Source organism: Canis lupus, chromosome 1 (genome assembly GCF_003254725.2).
Source record: "Canis lupus dingo isolate Sandy chromosome 1, ASM325472v2, whole genome shotgun sequence".
In the NCBI taxonomy this organism is placed as follows: Eukaryota; Metazoa; Chordata; class Mammalia; order Carnivora; family Canidae; genus Canis; species Canis lupus.
In genome coordinates this window covers 43,184,574-43,205,200 of record NC_064243.1, presented here as the reverse complement: position 1 = coordinate 43,205,200, position 20,627 = coordinate 43,184,574, and the positions used below count along the sequence as shown (strand labels likewise).

At 36.8% G+C, this 20,627-nt stretch overlaps 1 protein-coding gene across 7 annotated transcripts in view; it reads left to right on the top strand.

The window, feature by feature from the left end:
- Nucleotides 1-20,627, top strand: part of RGS17 (regulator of G protein signaling 17) — a 96,226-nt gene that overhangs the window by 44,132 nt on the left and 31,467 nt on the right. For 4 of the 7 annotated variants that reach the window (XR_004810575.2, XR_007412741.1, XM_049113774.1 and 1 more), the window contains exon 1: nucleotides 17,095-17,234. Coding sequence is in view for 4 of the 7 variants with exons in the window: in XM_049113774.1 (XP_048969731.1) it covers nucleotides 17,141-17,234 (94 nt within the window). In the remaining 3 variants the exon portion in view is untranslated. Of the gene's footprint in view, nucleotides 1-17,090; nucleotides 17,235-20,627 lie in introns of those variants that run through there. The other 3 variants (XM_049113772.1, XM_049113771.1, XM_025422585.3) reach the window with 2 other exon arrangements.

Sequence of the window (20,627 nt, the reverse complement as noted above, 5' to 3'; positions counted from 1 at the left end):
AATTTGTGCTAGAGCATGTTGCATAGGTATTATTAACAAAGAAAGAAGGATCATAGGCTTTGGAAATAGGCAGTCTTAAGTTTAAACCTGTACTGGGCATTAGCTCGATACCAGGGACTAATCTGTCTGGTTTCAGTTTTCATGTATATAAAATGGCAATATCTACCTCACTGGTTTGTTTTGAGGGCTGCGTGAGAATGTATGTAAAAACTGCTCAAAAAAAAAAAAAATCTGAGTGTGTAATGGCACAGCCACTTTGGAAGACACTTTGGCAGCTTCTGACAAAACTAAACATATTCTTAACATATGATTCAGCAATCACACTCCTTCATATCTACCCAAAGAAATTGAATACTTATATAGACATAAAAACCTGCACATGATGTTTATAGTAGCTTTATTCATAATTGCCGAAACTTGGAAGCAACTGAGATGTCTTTCAGTAGATGAATGAAGAAACTGTCATACATCCAGACAATGGAATATTATTAAGCTCTAAGAAAAAATGAGCTATCAAGCCATGAAAAGCCATGGAGGAACTTTAAATGTGTATCACTAAGTGAAAGATGCCAATCTGAAATGGCTACATATTGTATGCTTTGCACTATAAAACATTCTGCAAGAGGCAAAACTATGGGGACAATGAAAAGATGAGTGGTTGCCAGAGGTGGGCAATGACAGGGGAGACGACTAGGCAAAGCACAAAGGATTTTTATGGTAATGAGCATTCTCTTACGGTATTTCAGTGACGGATATATGTCATTACCCATTTGTCCAAATCCATAGAGTGTTCAACATTAAGAGTGAGCCCTAAGGTAAACAGTGGATTTCAGGTGCTTATGATTTGTCAGTATAATATACGTCATTCTAGTGAATGATGATAACGGGGAAGATATATGTGTGTAGTGGGGGAATATATGGGAAATCTCTCTCAAATCTCCCTCTCAATTCTGTTGTAAACCTAATACTGCTCTCAAAAAAATACTCTAAATTTTTTTAAAAATAGTTATCTGCATCTCACTTCCATTAAATTATATGATCCATTTCTCCATAACTCAGCAACATAATGTCAGAAGCCCTATTTCATGAGGCTGACTTTTGCTGAGATCTGTAACTGCAGTATGTTTTATTTTTTTAGTATTTTAATGGCTTGTGAATTATGTGGAATAGAGCAATGTAGTAGCATTTTTTCCAGCCGCATGTGAATTGTTTATACATTTTCACATTCCTAAGTGTGACAATATTTCTGTTCCTCTATGACAAATCATTACTGTCAGCATTAACTGAGCAACTAATGACAGTAGGGCACTGCCTTTGATACTAAACATACATGTTAATAATTTAACAGTACACTTATCTTCAAAACATTTCATATAGAAAGGACAAAAGCATGCAAATCAGTGTAATTACCACAGTGTAATTACCAAATTGAGAGCTACTGTGCGCCCGGCACTGTGCTTATTACAAGGGTCTTTTCATTTAATCTCAAACATTTTGATGAATTATTAGGTAATATTATTATCCTGATTTCATAGTTGCATGACCTAAAGCTCAAAACGGTTAGGTAACTTGCTCACGGAGTAAGAGATAGAGCTTTAATTTAAACTTTCAACTATTGTAATAGAATACATCCTCCCTAACAATACTAGTTCTGATACCGGGTGCAGACAATTAAGTGTTAGAACATTGCTACTCGATGTGTGATTGCATGTGATTCCTGTGCTGATTTGCAAAACATTTGTTATTGGTCCATAACAAAGTAAATACTGAAATTGAGAGTAAGCTTTTAGAAATGTTTAGAGCAAATTTGACAAAGTAATTTTTATGTCTATTAAATCTAATAGTGGGGATCCCTGGGTGGCTCAGCGGTTTGGCACCTGCCTTTGGCCCAGGGCGCGATCCTGGAGTCCCGGGATCGAGTCCCGCATCGGGCTCCTGGTGTGGAGCCTGCTTCTCATTCCTCCTGTGTCTCTGCCTCTCTCTCTCTCTGTCTATCATAAATAAATAAATAAATAAATAAATAAATAAATAAATAAATAAATCTTAAAAAAAAAATCTAATAGTAAAAACTAATCAGTGCTCTGTATTGAATCTTTTATTATTTATTTTTATTGTGTTTGGCCAAAGTATTGCTCCATGGCTGATTGGAAATTTAAAAACAAAAAACAAAACAGGGACACCTGGCTAGCTCAGTTGGTAAAGCCTGCAACTCTTGGTCTTGGGGTTGTCAGTTCAAGCCCCACGTGGGTCCTCAAATTTAATAGGAAGGAAGGAAAGAGAGAAGGGAGGGAAGTGGAGAAGAAGAAGGAAGTAAGTAACCACTGATAATATTGTAAAGAACAAAACAGAACAAAAAAACACCCTAGTCCTTCACTACCAATAGTGTGAGATTCACTCTTCAAATCCAGAAGATTAGTGGGATGGGAAAGGGTTGGAAGTAAAGTAGGAATTATGACAGTGTTATGACAATGTAAAGAGCTAATGATAATTGAGTACTTACTTTGTGCCCATGACTGTGCTTCTCCCTCTCTGTCCACACATACACACACATACCGTATAAACTACACGTATGCCATACACATGTATATATGTACATACGGGTGTATATATATATACTATATATAGTGTATATATATAGTATCACTTATACATATATACATATATTTCTTTGTATGAAGTTATCATTTAATATCTTTACAACAGCCCTAAAACTTTGAAGTAGATATCTACCGTGTCCATTTTACCTGATTATGTTCTGGATATTACTGCTAATATCTGCTGCTTTCCTCAGCGTATTCTTTACTAAAAACCAAACCAATGGAGATGCTCTCATTATCAGTGCTCTTTTGTGACTATCTGAGGCTGGAGAATAACTGTGCTTCCCCACTGGCCCCCCCCCCCCCAATAAAACCTGTCCCTTCTTTTCTCTTTTCTATATTTCAGAGGGTACTTGGTGGGAGGTTGGGAATAGCTGTGTCAGGGGCTTTGGGAGAGCCTTTATTCCCTCATCATACTTAGCTGTTCTAGTAACTGCTGCCCACTCTTCTTGGAATGAGTAAAAATGTTTTGCTGTGTGAGTAAAGAGTGCTGACTGAATTGATTTCATCACTTGTGTATTTCCTGGAGTTTGGTGAATTTATTAAAGCAAAAACAACAACAACAACAGCAACCACCAAGAAACTTGAGGTGAGGTGAGATGAATTTTCTAACAGGACCAGTGTGCTGAAAATGCATATGTTAAAGGCAGAGTGAAGGGAAGTAACTGTGTTGATTAAATAGACCTAATAATGTGCTACAGGGAAAAGGTGACCATAAATCCTCTTCCACGAATTTTTACCTTGAATAGAGCACAGGTGAGCTTTTGAAAAAGTTTCCTGGTTACTGAATTGTATCTTTAACTGTTCTCTTTTTATAGATGTCTATTAGTGTAACACAATATACATAGAATGTAGCTTTGGAAAGAATAGATAGTACATTATCTCATTTGCTGACTGTATCTGAGAAAGTGGCAGAGTTAAGCTGTTCTTCAATATAGAAACTATTAGGAAGTGCAGGAGAGAATCAGAGGTAACATTGGTTTGGTTGGAGAAAAAGATTTGAATAGTATATAGGGATATTATGTTAAACACAAACATAAATGGGATATATTTTGTGTTTTAGTTCTCTTCTGGTGGTGCTTCCACATAGTATTAATCCCTTTATTCCCATTTAATGTGTTTATATAGACATTGCTCTGTATTGAATTTCCATAGCAATTATCCTTGTTTGTGTAACAATCTTAAATAATTATGGGAACAATTACTATTAGGAGAAACAGTCTCTGGCATACCCTTTTCAAACGTGGTTTTATTATCTCTACTGATTTTTTTTTCTGTTTATAGTTTGTCTTTTTTTTTTTTTCTTATGTTAACATGCTTTTTTTTTTTTAAGATTTTATTTATCTGAGAGACAGAGATCACAGGAGCAGGGGAGGAACAGAGGGAGAAAGAGAAGCAGACTCTCCACTGAGCAGTGAGCCTGATGCAGGGAACGATCCCAGGATCCTGAGATCATGAACTGAGTCAAAGTCAGATGCTCAACCAACTGAGCCACCCAGGGACCCCTTAACTTCTTATCTTTTTTATGTGAATTGAAATAATAAGCATGTCTCCTCTCTGAAAAGCACTTCAGTGATTCCCAAACTGAGTATGTCACATAAATGAAAGTGCTGTCAGTACTTCCCTAAGTAAACACATGATGACTCCATATTAATCAATGGTATTTTCTAGAATGGCACAATGAAAGTAATAGCCATGCTAAGGATTCTTATTGTCACCATGCAGTGCTTATGGCAAAGATTTAGTCCCATTTCTAAAACATTCACCCTAAGCTAATGCTGCTGTTTTCAACTAAAGCAAAGCCTGAATAAGTCAGGTAAAAAGTGGATTTTTTTAAAAGCCCTACTTCATCTGTATTGGATTTTCGATTTTCTGTTATTGCTAAGTAATTGAGTGACTGCCCTTTCATATTAACTGAGCAAATCTGGCTTCTGTTGGGGAGCCTGTCCACTCACCTATGCTGGAAAGACACCTCTTTGTTTTGCTTCTCTCCTTTAACACATGTTGACTGAGCTCACTGGTTCTCAAGCTTATTCATATGTGATGAATTTTCCTGGAAAATACGGTGCTTTTCACCACTATCCTGTTGATGATACTAACATTGAAATCACTGATCTTTAAATTTTTGTGTAAAAATAAATACTGGCTTATATTAGTTTCCAAAATACATAAACAGTAGTAGGTATCAACATTTTAGGAAGAAAAAAGATGGGATAAAACTTATGAGAGACATTTCTCCTCATTAATTTTTTTCCTCTGACCAAAATAGAGAGATGATTGTATATGGAGTGGAATACTTGTTCCATTTCACAAAATTTCAGTTCTTGGTGGGAGCTTAATTGAGACACATAATTACTCTTTCATGTGTATCAAAATTACCAAGATGACTGGCCCAGCCTCTGCCCTCAAAGAGCTCATACTCTTGTAGGAAAAACTCACAAATGGCAAAACTCTAAAACAGTATGAAATTGCAGATGAAAGAAGGTCAAGCAGTGCTAGGTACTTTCCCATAGGCTGGTTTGTCAGAGCCTGCCAGGAAAAAGCACCTCTGTGAGGTGCTAGTGATACCAAAAAACAGTGAAGGTCTTTAGGATGTCAGAATCCAGTAATGAAACAGTCTTGCCCACTAATTACAACTCAGAGTGGTAGGTGCACCGTACGTGTCAGCACTGAGAGGGAAGCACTTATTTCTGCCCAAATGGGTAGAAGACAGAGGGAATAAGTGAGATGAGCATTGAAAGGGTACTATTTCAGCAAGCTCTTTTTGATTTTTCATCCCACTTTGTGGTTTAACTAGAAGATGCTGTGTCTTTCTGACTTACAGATATATCTCCTCTACACAGCAATCACAGTGCCTCAAGTTCACAACTTAGCACGGCCTGAAACCATGCTTCTCAGGCCTTAGTAGTTATACAGATCATCAGGGAATCTTGTTAAAATGTAGAATCAGATCCAATAAGTCTGAAGTGGGGCTTGAGATCCTCAATTCTAACAACCTCCCAGGGGATGGGATGCTGCTGATCCATGGACCACACTGTGAATGGCAAAGGCCAAGGTTTTAACTCGATATAAGAACCTTAGCAATTACCAAGTCACTCACTCAGTCACCCTTCAGTTACATTTAAAGCCCCATCTTAAAATTTTGAAGAAAAATCTTCATGTAAATATGAAGACAGAAGTTGTCTAGGAGTATAATAACAAGTATTGTGGGCAGCCCGGGTGGGTCAGCGGTTTAGTGCTGCCTTCAGCCCAGGGCGTGATCCTGGAAACCGGGGATCCAGTCCCGTTGGGCTCCCTGCATGGAGCCTGCTTCTCCCTCTGCCTGTGTCTCTGCCTCTCTCTCTTGAATAAATAAATAAAATCTTAAAAAAAAAAAAAAAAGAACAAGTATTGTGATTCTGATTACAGATTAGTGAGTGCTGTTCACTTGACACACTGCTAAGGTCAATGGTCATGCTTTCCCCTCCTTACAACCACTGAGTGAAGTAAATACTATTTCCTCATTTTACAAACAATGGCAGAGTTTAAGTAACTTTACTCACTGCCACCTGGCCAGGACAAGGCAAGCTGTATATATCACCTAGGAAAAGAAACCCATGGACATACTCACTGATGGAGTCAGACCTAACCACCCAAAGTATTGACCAGAATTCTATTCTTAGGAGTTTTCACTCTGAGTGAACAGGGATTACTTCTTGAATTCTTGGTAGTTTTAATGTAATCCTAAAATGATGTTTTTGAAAACAGCATACACAAAAAAATAGCCTCCCAGGCCCCCCCAAAAAGCAAAAACTAGTTAGGATACAGCTCTTTTTGTTTTTTCATATCTTTTTATTTATTTATTTTTAAAGATTTTACTTATTTATTTGACTGAGAGAGCACACAGCAGTCAGAGGTAGAGGGAGAAGCAGGCTCCATGTTGAGTAAGGAGCCCGATGCAGGGCTTGATCTCAGGCCCCCCGGGATTGTGACCTGAGCCAAAGGCAGATGCTTAACAGACTGAGCCACCCAGGCACCCCAGGATACAAATCTTTTTAGATAAACATGTCATGATATGGGAAATGACACTGAAGGCTTGCTCTGTCACACAGACAAATGCTGGCTTAGCTGAAGCAGAGTAGTTATCAGAAATTTTAAATTGAGGAGTGAGTTGTTTTCCTTCCCAGAGAAAATACATCACAACCAGGAATAAATATCTGTACATAGTGAATTGCTTCCTTGTCCACCCCAGTGCTGAAGAAGGCCTTACAAATTTGGCTTATTTAGCAAATACCTTTTTGGGGCTAAACACTGAATCAACAACTATATGGCAAAACTGAATGCTTTCACTAAACATGAGAAGATGGCTGCAATTATAATGAAGTTTGATTGTTGGATAAGGAGTTGATTGTGGGTACTGTGAGTCACTTGAGACTCAGTGCATTTACATGTGATAAAAATTACAGTGTTAGTGGTAAAATGAAAAACCAAACTATTAGTCTTCTTTCTTCACTGAGTAAGTCTTTGTGTAGATCCCTGAGATAGGAAGATTCTACCCAATGGGTACAAAAATTTGACCACCCACCCTATGAGAAATGGTCTCTCAGCAAGAAGATAGTGATGGAAATCTTCAACATCTGTAGCCTGAAAACAGTGTACCATATCAGCTTTCTGGCAACATTAGGAACAGCTCTCTCCAGTACTATCTTGAGAGAGCTGTCACTTATTGAGTGCTTACTATATGTATGAAGATTTGTTCTGAGTATTTTACATATTCAATCCATTTGATGACCTGTACAGTAATAACGGTGTACTGATGTGTTCTATTATTATCAATCCCAAAGGGACACTTTGGGAAAGGATAAAGAGCACTGTTCAAACTTGACAGCATTTCTTAGAGCTGTAGGAATTATAGGTAAAAAATTTGAAATCTCTGCCTTGGGAAAGTAGATTTTTTAAAAAGTAATCTGAGGAATCTGCATACTCACCATCAAAATAGTCAATATTTATGTGCATCTACTAATGATAAAAATTACTGCTAGATTCCAGGAAGGCCAACATATTTGAGGTATCTATCTATCTATCTATCTATCTATCTATCTATCTATCTATTTATCTATCTCCTTCCTCTTAAGAGTTTTATGATTTTATTGGGAAACAATATATAAACAAAAAAGGTGAATAGTATTAGTCTCAAGAACTGACAATAGGCTCTCTAAGAATGTAGAAATTGATAAAAACAGGGGTTCTCTTCCTCCTGATTGTATTTTGAAGAGAGTAGTTAGCTTGGGCAGCTCATTTCAAGAGTAGTAACTCTAGAACTAAGATATTCTCTCAATCTGGGGTGCCTTCGTGGCTCAGTCGGATAAGCATCCAACTCTTAGCTCAGCTCAGGTCTTGATCTCAGGGTCTTGAGCTCAAGCCCTGTGTCGGTGTCCATGCTGCACATGGAGCCTACTTAAAAAAAAAAAAAGATATTTTCTCAGTCTAACCATCCATGTAAAATTGAGGCCTCTGTACATCAGCCTCAACCTTTTTCAAACAGTTGTCCAGCCTCTATTTGAATGCTCAAGAATACTTGGCTTGATACCAACCTCACGGGTAAATGAAGGTCTCATCTGAGTATCAGACAGACTTTCCATATATGGAAACAAGAGACTTAATTGCTTCTATTCGTCAATCCATCTCCTAACATTGGGATCTTACAAAGCAGATCTATATACTCTCCTACACGACATCACTTCAAATATTAGAAGAGTATGATTCGGATTGTCTGTCTTCTTCATTAGCGCAAACACCTTTGTTCTAAAAGTAGTATTCTTATGAGACATTTTTGAGTGTTTTTTTTTTTCTCCTCCTTCTAGTCTTCTGAACATATTGCAATTTCTTTCTTAACTTCTGGCCAGAATTAAACATAACCATTCGACCAGCCCAGATAAGACCCATCATCAGCTTTAGAAAACCTGTTTTAGAAAGCATGCTTCCATTACTGCATTCTAAGTTTTCATTACCTATTTTATTTACATCGTACTATTGATTAATACTGAATTTATTGTCCAGTTAATCACCTAGAATTTTTCATGTGTTCCTTGTAAGCCATGCTTTCTCTCATCCTCATCTTATGAAGTTTTTTTTAGATCCAAGCTCATATCCTTATATTTATCTTTTAAATTTCATCTTGTTTTATTTTGTTCATTACTCAAACTGTAAAGATTTTTATTTGAGATATAATTGACATATAACATTGTGTAAGTGTAAAGTGTACAAGTGTTGGTTTGATACATTTATATATTGCGATATGATTACCACTGTAGCATTAGCTCATACCTTCACCATGTCACATAATTATCATTTCTTCTACGTGGTGAGAAGATTTAAGGTCTAGTAACTTAGCAACTTTGAAGTATATAATACGGTATTGTTAATAATTAGATCAGTGCAACTGATGTTGAACTTACTTACAACTGATGTAGAACTTACTCATGTTCTAACTGTAATTTTGCATCCTTTGACCAGCATCTCTCCAGTTCTTCCACCTTCAGTCCCTGAACTACCATTCTACTCTGTTTCTACAAGTTCAGCTTTTTTAGATCCCACATATAAATAGCAGCATACAATATTTGTTTTTCTGTCTGCCTAGACATGTTGTTACAAATGGCAATATTTCCTTCTTTCTCATGGATGCATAATATTCCATTTTACACATATATATATATACATATATGCATAGAATTCATACAGAATATAGATGAGTAGAATATTATATTCCATCTATATTATATTCCATCTATATTATATTCCATCTATAATATAGATTCCATCTATATTATAGATGCACACACACATTTTCTTTATCTATCATCCATTGACAAATATTTAGGTTGGTTTCCATATCTTGGGTAGCATGAATAATGCAACTACAATGAACATGAGAGTTCAGGTATCTTTTCTATATCCTTTTTTATTTGCTTTGGTCATATATCCAGAAGTGGGATTGCTGGATCAGATGGTAATTCTAGTTTTAATTTTTTGAAGAACCTCTATACTGTTTTCCATAGCGGCTAAATCAATTTGTATTCCCACCAACAGTGCATGACTTCCCTTTTCTCCACATCCTCAACAATACTTATTTTTTGACTTTTTGTTAATAGACAATGTAACAGGTATGAAGTGATATCTCCTTGTGGTTTAGATTTGCGTTTCCGTGGTAACTAGTAATGTTGAGCATCTTTATATGTAAGTGCTGGACATTTGAATGTCATCTTTGGAAAAATGCCTATTCAGTTTCTCTGCTCATTTTTTTTTACTGTTTTGTTAATTTTTTTATTGAGTTACATGAGGTCTTTATATATCTTGGAAATTAACCCCTTTATGAGATACATGGTTTGCAAATACTTTGTCTCATTCTGTAGGTTGCCTTTTCATTTTGGTGATTATTTCTGTTGCCATGCAAAAGCTTTTATATATTTGGAGGTAGTCCCACTTGTTGATTTTTACTTCTGTTGTGTAAAGATGGTTTTGATCATTGTATGTGATCCTGCACAAGGGAAAAAAAGCAATGTGGAGTAAAACTGTGACCAGGTGGAAATGAGATTAAAAAAAAGAGAGAGAGAAAGAAAGAAATGAGATCAGATGTCCTTCTTGCTTCTTGGAAGATACAACTAATGCCCAACAACAACAAAAAAGACCTCCCTCATCACTACCTCAGATTTATGGGTTTACCTCGCTAGTAAATTTGCCTAAGCTTTGAGGGGGGGAAGTGATAATGCTAAGGATTAATCTTTATTCCATAACAGCTTTCCCAGCACCTCACTATAAAAACTAAATGAAATGTTTTCCAAGGTGGCCAGTATGAGAGGAGCAGTCTGGGAGACCACTCACTACACGTGCTCCCAGCCTTGCTATGTCCCTGGGTCATGGGCCCTTCCAGGGCCACACAGCTCAGAGTATGAAGTCCCAATTTCGTGCACAAGTATGTACTTCTCTGTAAGGGAGAAACCAATTTCCCCACCTCATTCTCCTTTATCCTGTGAAATTAAACAGTTTCTTGACAGTCTATTTCCCTAGGGAGTTTGAATGGAAGAAAAGAGAATTGGCCTCCACATTATCGAAAGTGTTTGAGTTTTAGCCCTTGGTTATGCACTCTTTTGTAAAATTTTTTTTCTTTTTTCCTTTATGACATTAAAAAAAATTTGTTTTGCTTAAAATTAGAATCCATTAACTCTACAGAAGAAAACTATAACAGTTACACAGATTTTCCCTTCTGTATTTACAGATAAACTCCAGTGACTTTTCTTAAGCACCATTGTTTAGAAGGACACACAGGAAGTAGATGCAAGTAAGGTTTCCGGGATGTGAATAGCCGCTGTTCCCTATGCCCATTCACCCAGAGAGAGTGCTGTCACTAAGTAGCTCTCTAGAAAATTTTTCTTCCCCACTGTGTGTCACTAAGTAGCTCTCTAGAAAGTTTTTCTTCCCCACCTTGTGTATAATTCTTTGAACAGTGCAGCTATGTAGCAAAATATGACAACAGACTGTTTTTCTTATATATAGTTATATGCCAGGCAGCACAGGAGAAAGTTAGACTCCAAACACAGTTGATAATAATACTGAATATAAATATGGAACTGCTGATATTCCAGGATACATACAGATCAATCAGAGAAATAGAAGCAACCTGCTCCAAATGGTATGGGTACTTACAGAGGAAAAATCAGTGAGTAGTAATTTTTTTTTTTTTTTTGCCAGAAGGAAAATGCTTATGACACAACACACACAATTACCTCAGAAAAGCACAAAGAAGGCATTAGCCTGTGATTTTTTCCTAATGAGCCAAAGGACTTAGGAAACTGAAAAGTCCTACAAATCTAACAATTATTTGAACTCCTCTTCAGCGTTTTATACCATGACATTGCACCCAACAGGGCATTTCTCTATAAATTTTCCAAAATTGGGTATTTAACAGTGACAAAATGAAGGTATTTAATTCTCAAGAAGGTGATTAAATCTTCCTGCAAACTGGTGGGATAAGATATAGATAAGGACCTCTGTCTGGTAAAAAGCTGTATTGTATTTATGTGTGTGGGGGGTGGGGGTGCGGGGTGTTTCTCAAGACAAAAAATTAAATACAGAAAGTACAAAAGATAATAAAACAAATACTCCTGGGTGCAGTTCTCCAATTAAACAAATATTAATAATTTGTTATTGCTTCAGGTCTTTGTAAAAGAAATTATCAGATAAAGTTAAAAATCCCTTCTTTTCCAATCACATTTCCATCATTATACCCCAGTAGTCATGGATCTAGTTCATGTTTTATTACTTTACTATATATATTATCCAGAAGTAAATAAAAGGTATTGTTTTGTATACTTACAAAATTACATTAATAATACAAGCTGTTTTTTTAAAAATATTTTGCAGCTATTTTTCCATTCAATGTTATTTTACAATCTCCCTGTTGAATCCTGTAGATCTAAGTTATTCATCTTAAGTGTTGTTTTATAGAGCATCCTATAACGAGATCCCCATTTTTATTCATTCTTGAAAGGATGAAAATACAGATTGTCCCATTTAAGGAATTAAAAATATTGTATTTAATATCTTCATATACATATGTCAAAGCTTCTCCAATGTATAAACATGAGAGTGGAATTTGTTAGCTACTTTGTTATGTAGCCAGTATTATTCTTCAAAATGATTGTTTGAGAGCTTTTTGTTTACCCACATCCTCTCTCAAAATTGGTGCCCTGTGACTTTTTAACTGTGGGGAAATTAGCTATGGAATAATTGTTTTATTTGAATTTCCCTGATTACTAGTTCTGAGTATATATTAATCTAATTTGGGGCATTTGTATTTTCCTCCTCTGTAAATTGCCTGCACATCTCCTTTGCCCATTTTTCTATTAGGTTATTTGTATTTTTCAGTTGTGATGTGTTACTTATATTTTACAGGTAATAATCCTTTGTATCCTCTAGTCTGGTTCTTATTTTTCACTTTATGTGATCCTTATTTGTTCAAAGGTTTTTGATAAACTAGACTATATCAAAAATAATATTTTCCTTTCTGGCTTGGGCTCATAAATCCTTTTCCCACCCTGAAACTATAAAAGCATTTTTCTATATTTTCTTGTCAGAGTTTTGTAATTGTTTGTAACATCCAACCCTAATTCATCTGAAGTTTATTTGTGTGCATGTGTTATAACTTAAGAGATGTAATTATCATATAGAAATCTAATGTATCAACACTATGTACTGAATTTTTTTTCTGAATGATAACGGAGGCGTCCTCTAACTGAAGCATGATTGCATATGTGCCTGACTCTGTGTCTCAACTCTATACAAATTCCATAGTACTGATCTATTTATGTATTCCCATGCCAATGACATGTTGTCAAAATTATTTTATGTCATTGATAAACTATCCCCCTTGTTCTTGTTTTCAGAAATATCTTGGTTAATTTCTGCCCTTTATTCTTCAATGTAAATTTTATTTTATTTTTTCTTTTTTTAAGATTATTTATTTATTTATTTATTCATGAGAGTTCCATGTAAATTTTAGAATCCCTTTGTTGAGTTCTATGAGATTCAATTAGAATTTTTATTACACTCATATTGAATTTATGGGATAATATGGGACAGTTAACATTTTGAAGATATTTCATTTCCTCACTTGAGAAAATAACTTTCTCTATCCAGGTGTATCCTATATTTTTTGATAAAGTTTTGTAATATTTTCATAAAGTTCTCAAACAACTTGTGTTAGAAATATTGTCAGTTGCTTTTTCATTTTTTGTAATTCATTTGAATGATGCCTTTCTTTCTTGGATATATTCTAATTAGTTTTTGGTAGTATATTAGAAATATGTTGATTTTTGAAGCTTGACTTGGTATCCTTCTTGAACTATCTCTAATATCTTTATTGAATCTCTTGGAATTTCTTTGTAGACAACCATATCACTATAAATATTAAAATTTGTGTTTTCCTTTCCAATCCTTATTTACTTTTTCTTATTTGATTGCAATGGCTAGGAAATTAATAATATTCAGTGTTAGGTGTGATAGTTGACTGTCTTTTTCTTATCATTAATGAAATTGCTTATAAAATTCACCAATCAACACACATTTTTGTGTTATCTGCTATGTACCAGGCATTATTACAACAATGAACAAAATAACAAAACTCTTTACTTTCATGGAACTTATTTTCTAGTTGATTAGACAAGGGTGAATAGGTCATGCTTGAGAAGGGAGGTGTGTTTTTAAATAAGGTAGCAAGGAAGGTTCCACTGAGAATGTAACATAGGAGTAAGGCCTTTGTCAGTGCAAAGGCCCTGACACATGATTGTACCAGGCATGGTTGAGGAAAAGCAAGGAAGCCATTGTGGTTAAACAGAGTAAGTGAGGAGGAGAGAAAAGGAGATGCATTCAGAGAAATGAATGATGAAGGACCAGACATTGGCTTTGACTCCGAATAAGATGGGAAGCCTCTGGAAGATTTAGAGCGGATTTGGGTGGAAGAATCTTTGCTGAAATCATCTACTTATGCTTGTGCACTTTGGCTGCTGTGTTGAGACAAGAACGGCATGGAATAGAGAGAAGTAGTGAATGAGTAGTAGAATGAGATGAGGAGTAGTGAAAAACAGAAGGGAGTGGAAGGGAACAGTTAATAGGGCTTGCATTTACCGATTTACTGTGAGGGTCTGAATGAAAGAGAGGAGTCCAGGATGATTCCACAGGTTTTCGTTTTTGTTTTTTTCTTCTTTGGTCTGAGTAAATAGGTAAGGCTTTTCATTTTCTGAAAGTGGAAGAATTGTGGGAGGAACAGGTTGGTGGAGGAAGAAAGAGCGTCAGATTGAAACGTGTCTGCGATGGCAAGTTGAGAAAGTCAAGGGGAGACATCAGGTAGGTAGTTGGATCTATGAATCCTGAATTCAGGAAAATCATTTTTACTGGACTTCTAAATTTGAGATTCTGAACAGGCAATAGATAGGTCCAGTAAAAGTCTAATGAGTTCATAAAAAAAATGACAGAGGAGAGTTGTAGGGAGAGAGTATGAGATGGGAGAGATGAAGGAAAAAACAAAATAGACTGTGATGTGACTCACAGTCTAGAAAGCAAACAGGTGAGTGTGGTACCCAGGAAGGCAGGAGAAGAAAGCATTTCAAAGAGGATGGAGTGATCACTGTGTCACAGGTACTGATTGGCTTGGAGATTTTGATAAAAGGACTCTTAGATTGAACAATCTGGGGACATTGTGATGCATATAAAAACAGTGTTAGTGGAGGGAAGGACAACCCTTCTATTTCCCTAATTTATGTCATCTTAAATTTATTCCTAGACTTAGTAAACAGAGAAACATGAGATCTTACTTTAGCTAGTCATTAAGTTCAATATCATACTTTATCAATTTCAGTGCTTTGATATTTGTCTCTGACTTTGTTTTCTTCTGACTGAAGTAGGTTTTATACCTGATAACCTAACTAGAAATGCTACAAGAACATACAAGCATTTGCCCATGAAAAAAATTTTTTAAAGATTTTATTTATTTATGAGAGACACACAGAGAGAGGGAGAGACAGGCTCCCCACAGGGAGCCTGATGTGGGACTCAGTCCTGGGATTGGGGATCACACCCTGAGCCAAAGACAGATGCTCAACGGCTGAGCCACCCAGGTGCCCTGAAAAATTTTTTGACTATATCCCTTACATGATGAACATAGAATGTTTTTAATACATATTTTATTCTCCAATTTAGAAAAATTAGTGCTTGAAGACATAATTTTTGAAGCATGAGCTCACAATACCAAAATAATCAAAGTACATTATGGTTTTAATAAGTATTGCTGTCAGTTACACATGACATTGTATGTATGTGATTTACATACATGGCATATTTATGAAAAACATCATGTAGTAGAATTCATTTCTTTTTCTATTAAGTCATGCTATATTTGATATTCTTTTACTCAAATAAAGCTTTATTTTTTTATCCTCAACAAAGTCCTAGGTCAGGATGGGTCAGGTAAAATAGGTGACAACTCATTTGGCCACCTTTGTAAGGTCACAGGTATCAGCACATCCTGTACCTCAATATTTTTCTCATTTGCCATGATATGTATATCCCACCAAAGTAATTTCCCTGGATTTGGTGACTTTTTATCTTTCCACATTTCCCTACTGAATGAAAACAGATCTGAGGTGGTGGAGGGAAGGGAGGTGTTGTCTTTGCGACTGGGACATGTAACAGAGAAAAAGGCACTTTGCCAATATATGATCAGGCTCCAGCCCCTGGAGGGAAAAGTCAAACATACCAAGAAGAAGATGCAGTGCCTTGAAAGAAGCTAAGAGAACACCAAAACACACTTGATCTTCCTCACAATGTTACATAGTTAGAAACTTTGCAACCTGCTTTGTAAAACTCAGTGAACCTGACTGTAAACACCAGTGGAGAAACAAGTTATGTACCCCTGCTACAGTCATTTAAAAGTGTTCACCAAGGAAAGTGGATGAAATCATTCTTTTTTTTTTTTTTTTTAATATTTATTTATTTATTTATTTATTTATGAATGACAGTCACAGAGAGAGAGAGAGAGAGAGAGAGAGAGGCAGAGACACAGGCAGAGGGAGAAGCAGGCTCCATGCACCGGGAGCCTGACGTGGGATTCGATCCCGGGTCTCCAGGATCGCGCCCTGGGCCAAAGGCAGGCGCCAAACCGCTGCGCCACCCAGGGATCCCGGATGAAATCATTCTTGAGTAAAGAAAGAAGTTAAACATAAATCTTCCAACCTTGTCTTATTTACCTTACCAACTGATTTTGATTATGTGGCAATGTTGGGGGGGGTTTTGTTTTTTGTTTTTTTTTAAGATTTAATTATTTATTCATAACAGACACACAGAGAGAGGCAGAGGCAGAAGGAGAAGCAGGCTCCCCGTGGGGAGCCCGATGGGGCACTGGATCCCAGGACCCAGGGATCACTACCTGAACCAAAGGCAGGTGCTCAACTGCTGAGCTACCCAGGGTAGCTACCCACGGCTACCCGTGCCGTTCCTGCACGGCAACGTTGTTATGATAATTTTACGTAGCAGATAGTGGTGGAAGTTTGTCCCTGAAGTTTGTAAGATAGTCTCCTAAAATTTTTAAAGATTTTATTTATTTATTTGACAGAGAGAGAGAGAGCGTGCGCGCGAGAGCGAGCAACAGAGCATACAAGCTGGGGGAGTGGCAGGTGGGGGGGGGGGCGGTGAAGCAGGCTCCCTGCTTAGCAGGGATGAGGGCTAGATCCCTGGGTCCTGGGATCATGACCTGAGCTGAAGGAGATACTCAACCAACTGAGCCACCCATCACCCCATAAAAAAAAATTTTTTTTGAGAATTTTTAATTTGACTGCTAAAGTTGTTTTTTTTTTTCTTTCTCTTAATTTATCTCCCATCCCAATTAAATTACGTTCCCTTCAGCCTAAGCAATGTATCTTTCTTTTAGTTTTTTCATACCTTTTGTTTTCTCTCTTCTTTCAGCCAGTTGGGTACGAAAGTAGCTGAAATGCGAAAAAGACAGCAGTCACAAAATGAAGGAACACCTGCTGTGTCCCAAGCGCCTGGAAACCAGAGGCCCAACAACACGTGTTGCTTCTGCTGGTGCTGTTGCTGCAGCTGCTCCTGGTATGTGGCACTCTCTGTAGGATAGCACCCCTGAGCTAGCTGGGGGCTGACTACAGTGAATCTGCATGTTCATTCTTGGGATCTCCTTTTCCTCCTTCACAAGTAGGAATTATTGGAGACCATCATTGGAAATAGAATATTTCCCCAGAAACTACATTTAAATTGAGAGTAAGGTAAACAATGAAAACTTATTTGATATCCTGTTTTTCTCTATCCACACATCTTAAAGAGATGGTAAAAATAAGATTATGGTTATATACTTATTTAAACATACACAATATTCTCCAGGGTTCCAGAAGGTACAGGGACATTAAGATAATATCTAGCAGTACTGTACATCGCATTCAATGTCATGTTTTAGTTATATGCTGTTTCACAGGATATTGATCATTCAGTTACAGAGCCACAAAACTGTGAGTCAGGGTGGCACTCTCAGCCACAGACACCTGAAAAAGGACAGAGAAAGAAGTACCACAGACCCATATCCACAAATCTAAAAGGCCAGGGCTATGATGGGCATAAAGTCAGTCAACTAGTTTCTGAACTTACAGCTGGCAAACATGCTTTCCTTTGTGATTTTATCACTGACACGTTCTGTAACATCATACACAGTTTTAAACTCTGCTATTTGGTTTCCTCATTGGCAAAATGATGAAGTTAGACAAGCTGATTCCCAAGGTCCTGTGTAGTACTAAATGTCCATGATGCAGGCACCTCAGAAAACCTGCTCCAGTTCCAAATTCCCCAAGTGCCTTCCAGTAAGAAAATCAATGACTCACAGTCCTAAGATTTATATGGATGAGATTCTCCAGAGGGATGCAGGACTTAATGAAAATTTTCCGTAGAACCATAAGTTTTGGGATCCTTTAAGATCCAATTCACAGGGACACCTCTGGGCCTCCTGGGCCTGGGTGGCTCAGTGGTTGAGCATCTGCTTTTGGCACAGGCGGTGACCCCGGGGTCCTGGGATCGAGTCCTACATTGAGCTCCCCGCAGGGAGCCTGCTTCTCCCTCTGCCTGTGTCTCTGCTTCTCTCTCTGTGTCTCTCATGAATAAATAAATAAAATGGTTTAAAAAAAAATCCAATTCACAAGTGGATCTTCTGAATTAGTTAGTGGTCTTCTGGATCTCCCTGACTTATGTCAAAACTCTGAAGAAAGGCCCAAAGGCTTGAATCATCTTCTTGTATATGATCTCTACAGTTATTGGTATTATTTGGTGGCATAATATTCTATCACTGTGGCCAAAATAGATGAAACGTGCTACGCTTTAGTGGTAGTGTTGGTGTTGAACAAGCTCTATCCCTTCTAGGAACCTTCATTTCCAAAAAACCATCAGACATTTTAGTAACTTGGAAGGTTTAGTTTTTATAAATATCAAAACTGCTTCCCAGATGATGATTCTTTGTTAAGGAAAGTCATAAGTGACTCCTTTTCTTTCATTTTTAAGCCTTCACTATTTCAGGTGGAGGAAATAGAGTTCTAGAAGAAGGAAATATTTCAATAAAATTGTGAATATTTTTTCCTTTATCACTCCTAAAGAGATCATTTAACTTTGGTCTGAATCCATGAAGTAAAGCGTAATGCCTTAATATGGTGGTTTGGAAGTCAGACTGCCTGACTCATGCTCGCTATCTGTTTGACTTTCAACAGGTTATTTTAATGTCCTCAAATTCCTCATATATCAAATTACAGTCATAAGAATCCCTACTTCATCAGGTTGTTGTACATTAAATGAAATAAAACACAGGCTGAAAACAGTGCCTGACACATTGTATGCATCTAAGAGATAGCTCACTGGGGGCACCTGGGTGACACAGTCAGTTAAGCGTCCTACTCTTGGTTTTGGTTCAGGTCATGATCTCAGGGTCATGAGATTGAGCCCTGCATCAGGCTCTGCACTCAGTATGGAGTCTGCTTGGGATTCTCTCTCCCTCTGTACCTTCCCACCTCTGCCTTCGTGCTCTCTCTCTTTCTTTCGCTCTCATTCTCTCTCTTGCATTAATTAGCTCACTGGATAGAACACTTCATATTGGAGAAAATAAAATCTCCTTAAAGAGGAGCTCGCTTGAAATAATGTATATGTATTTTTTAAAGATCTACTTATGAATATAATATAAAAACTAATCTTCAAAAGGAAAGCTAGTTTATTTTAGATTCTATAAGAGACATCCCAAATATATTGTTACATAGTGTTGGAGATTATGTTTCTATTTCTCATTTGTACTATGGCTATGTTCCAGGAATCAGTATATGATTTTATTTACCTGCCAAAATTTATTTCTGAATTGCTTCAGGATTATAACATCAAAACAGATAAGGAGTATGGAAGTTGTGTTGCGCTATATTCATTTGCTTGTCAAACACCTATTTGGCGACATTTCCTTTTTTTTCCCTCTCCTGCATATATTTAGTGAGACTTGCTTTTATTAATCTTAAAGAACACACTAACAAAACATTCAGTATGAGCTCATGAGCATGAGATTGTCACAGAAAACGGACTATGGATGGAAAACAAAACAGCTTTTGGAAGCTGCATGAACTCTCCACACCTCTGAGTTGATGCCTATTTGAGCTTAAAACATTTGGTGCACTGGATGAGGGCTCTGAGTTCTAGACTTAAGTGTCCTTGTCGAGAACTGTGTTTTTTAGCAATGAGTCATGGGTGCCTGAGTCTAAGCCATAAAGCACACAGTCTATAAATGTATAAACTCTTCCATATATGATAAATCAGAGGTAATTTCTAATGTAAACAACTTGAAAAAAATGAGAATAAAATCGTCTTGAACTATGGATTCTAATTGTGACAGTGTTATCTCATTGCAAATGAGAATCTCCTTAATAAATGCATTTTGAAAATATCATTTTTCTATTTTGGGTTTAAGAAAAAATATTTAAAGCCTTATTAGAGTGGGAAAACAAAAGAAATAAATGTTCTTCAAATTTTCCAGGCTAGGTCAGAGGAGCAGAATAGAAAGAAACACTAAAAAATGTTAAACTTAGGGACCAAAATAAAGTTAGAAATCAAAATAGGAAGTAACTATCATTTGTAAAAAGGAGCAGTTGTCACGTAGCTGATTTCTCCTCCTTTTAAGGAAATAAAATGCTAGGAAAGTAAATTTCTATATCGAGTAATAAATACAAAACCTCACCCTGGCCTTCAATGTTATGGATCTTTTCAACATCATAGTGTTTCCCTCAAATTTGCATTTATCTTTCATAGTTCAGCATCAGCTCCTCTCCCATATTTAAACTTAACTGTGTCGTAATAAAATGACCACTGTGCTTTTGGGGGTGGGGGATGATACAGAGATTAAGTACAAAACTGCTGAATATTTCCACGGTTTCCTTCCAAAGTCTAAAAAGCTGAGACTTAATCTGTAATGACTTGTTA